At 40.2% G+C, this 2,072-nt stretch overlaps 1 protein-coding gene across 1 annotated transcript; it reads left to right on the forward strand.

The window, feature by feature from the left end:
• Positions 1–772: 772 nt before the first annotated feature.
• On the forward strand, positions 773–2,066 carry LOC107683179 (pentraxin-related protein PTX3-like; the record flags this gene model as incomplete). Its single annotated transcript, XM_016479251.1, has 1 exon — positions 773–2,066. A coding segment is annotated over one exon (672 nt), but the record flags the coding sequence as incomplete, so codon positions are not given.
• Between the last annotated feature and the right edge of the window lie 6 nt (positions 2,067–2,072).

Consider the following 2,072-nt stretch of genomic DNA (forward strand, 5'->3'; position numbering starts at 1 on the left):
GGGGGAAAACAGAACCAGATGAGACTGTTTAGAGAATGACTTAGCCTTCCTCCATTCTCCCACAGCAGGAAACCCAAGACAAATGTAATGAAACTATTGTAAGCTACGGTAGGATAGGAGAGCCGCGGCCTGTCATAGCAAAGCAATCACCCACAGGACAGAGAATGTACCAATCCCATTAACCAAGCCCCATTCAATCCCTATCCGTTTTACAAGCCTTCCACTGTAATTGAGTTTCTTCTGGTTGAAGGTCCTCTCAAAGGTTATGCCAGCTAATCGTGCACAAAACTGACCATCCGTATAAAACATGCTCATGCAAGCATGAACTTATAAAAGACAACTGCACAGGGACGATCATGGTTGGGTTATACCTGATCATTTAGCAGTGAATAAATACTAAAAGCACAAGAAAAAGAAGTCTCTTTATCTTTGTCGCTCTTTGGGAGGCTCAGCAGAAACAATCACAATGACTAAATGTTTACAGTGTAACTCATTACTTGGAGAACCCCCATTTAAAGATAAAGGATGCGCTGAAGATTACATTACAAAACAGTTTTATTATTTACACTTTGTGATGAACCCTCCTTGAAAGATTTGTGTAAAGGTTAGATAGGTTAGACAGATAAAATCACAAGCCTTCAGTGATGCAATCGTATGTACCTATTGACGGGTGGAGTGGTGTAGTGGTTCTCCCTCTGAAATAAATAGGGTAACAGACATCATAACAGATAAATTCTGTTCCTTCTAACAGCGGATAATCAAAGTTTGTTAGCACTCTCCCTTTCCCTCTCTCAATTCTTCTTCCTTTCCAGGCTGTGACACTGGGCTGCTCTTCCCCACACGTTCATCTACAGCTCATGTTGAAGTCTCACCCAAAACACCCTTTAAAACCAATGCCGTCACCATTTGCCTGTGGGTGAAACCAACTCAGGTGCTCAACAAGACCATCCTCTTCTCGTACAGTACAACTGGCAATGCCTACGAACTCCAGCTGGTGTTGAATGGACAGAGTGTCTTCTTTACCGTCGATGGTGAAACCCATTTGGTGCAAGCTTCAGGGGCAGCTCGAGAGGGTCAGTGGGTGCACATTTGTGCAGTCTGGAGTTCACAGCAGGGCTTGGCTTCACTGTGGGTGAATGGTCAACAAGCTGCAAGCTCTCCTGGAGTGGCTGAAGGTCATGAGTTACGCAGCAAAGGAAGCATACTATTGGGGCAAGAGTATGGACGTTTATTCAGGCATCTTAGTATCCCCGACACATTTGATGCGGAGCTGGCCTTCACAGGGAAGATGACTGGAGTGAACATGTGGGACCGCGTTTTGGATTCAAAAGAGATATCTCAGCAAGCGCGGCTGGATGGGAGTGGTTGTGGTATCCGTGGTAATGTGGTGGCATGGGGCGTTTCTGACATTGAGCCAAAAGGGGGTGTCAAATTATTATACTAAATTTATCTACTGTCTTAACCACCTGAGCCCTGTATACAAATCAGCTGAGCTCCTACAAGCACATATTAAGAACCTGCTTTGCTACACCTACACAAAACAATCATTTTCCTCTCCTTAAATGTGCAAAAAATGTGCTCCCTCATAGGGAAAATGTGATTTAGCAAGTTACAATAGTTAAACTGCTGCCATTGGAGGGACATTATATCATATATCTTTTTTTTATTATTACAAACTGTTCTGTTTTACAAGAATGTTTAATACAAAACGGAGGGATTTAAAAAAAAAAATTATTATGTATCGTCAAACTATTTATCTTGATTGGTAATGTTTACATTCAGATTTTACTTAATTTTTAATCTATTTGTAATGTAATACTTCAGTCCATTGTTATTTTTATGCTTTTTTTTTTTCAAACTATAGGCTCTGTTACATATCTTGTGATGGCCATTTTAAAATATTTTGTTATAGAGTTCTGTATGTTATAGAGTATGTGAGTTCTGCTAATTAATAACTTTTTTGTCTTTGGTTTGTATTTTTACCACAAGATGGATGCTATGTTTTGATGACAGAACTGTGGAAAATTTTTACAAATTGTGACTTTATTTTTATGTTTCCGCTGATGTGATTA

Source organism: Sinocyclocheilus anshuiensis, unplaced genomic scaffold (genome assembly GCF_001515605.1).
Source record: "Sinocyclocheilus anshuiensis isolate Anshui unplaced genomic scaffold, SAMN03320099.WGS_v1.1 C33014498, whole genome shotgun sequence".
NCBI classification, from domain to species: Eukaryota; Metazoa; Chordata; class Actinopteri; order Cypriniformes; family Cyprinidae; genus Sinocyclocheilus; species Sinocyclocheilus anshuiensis.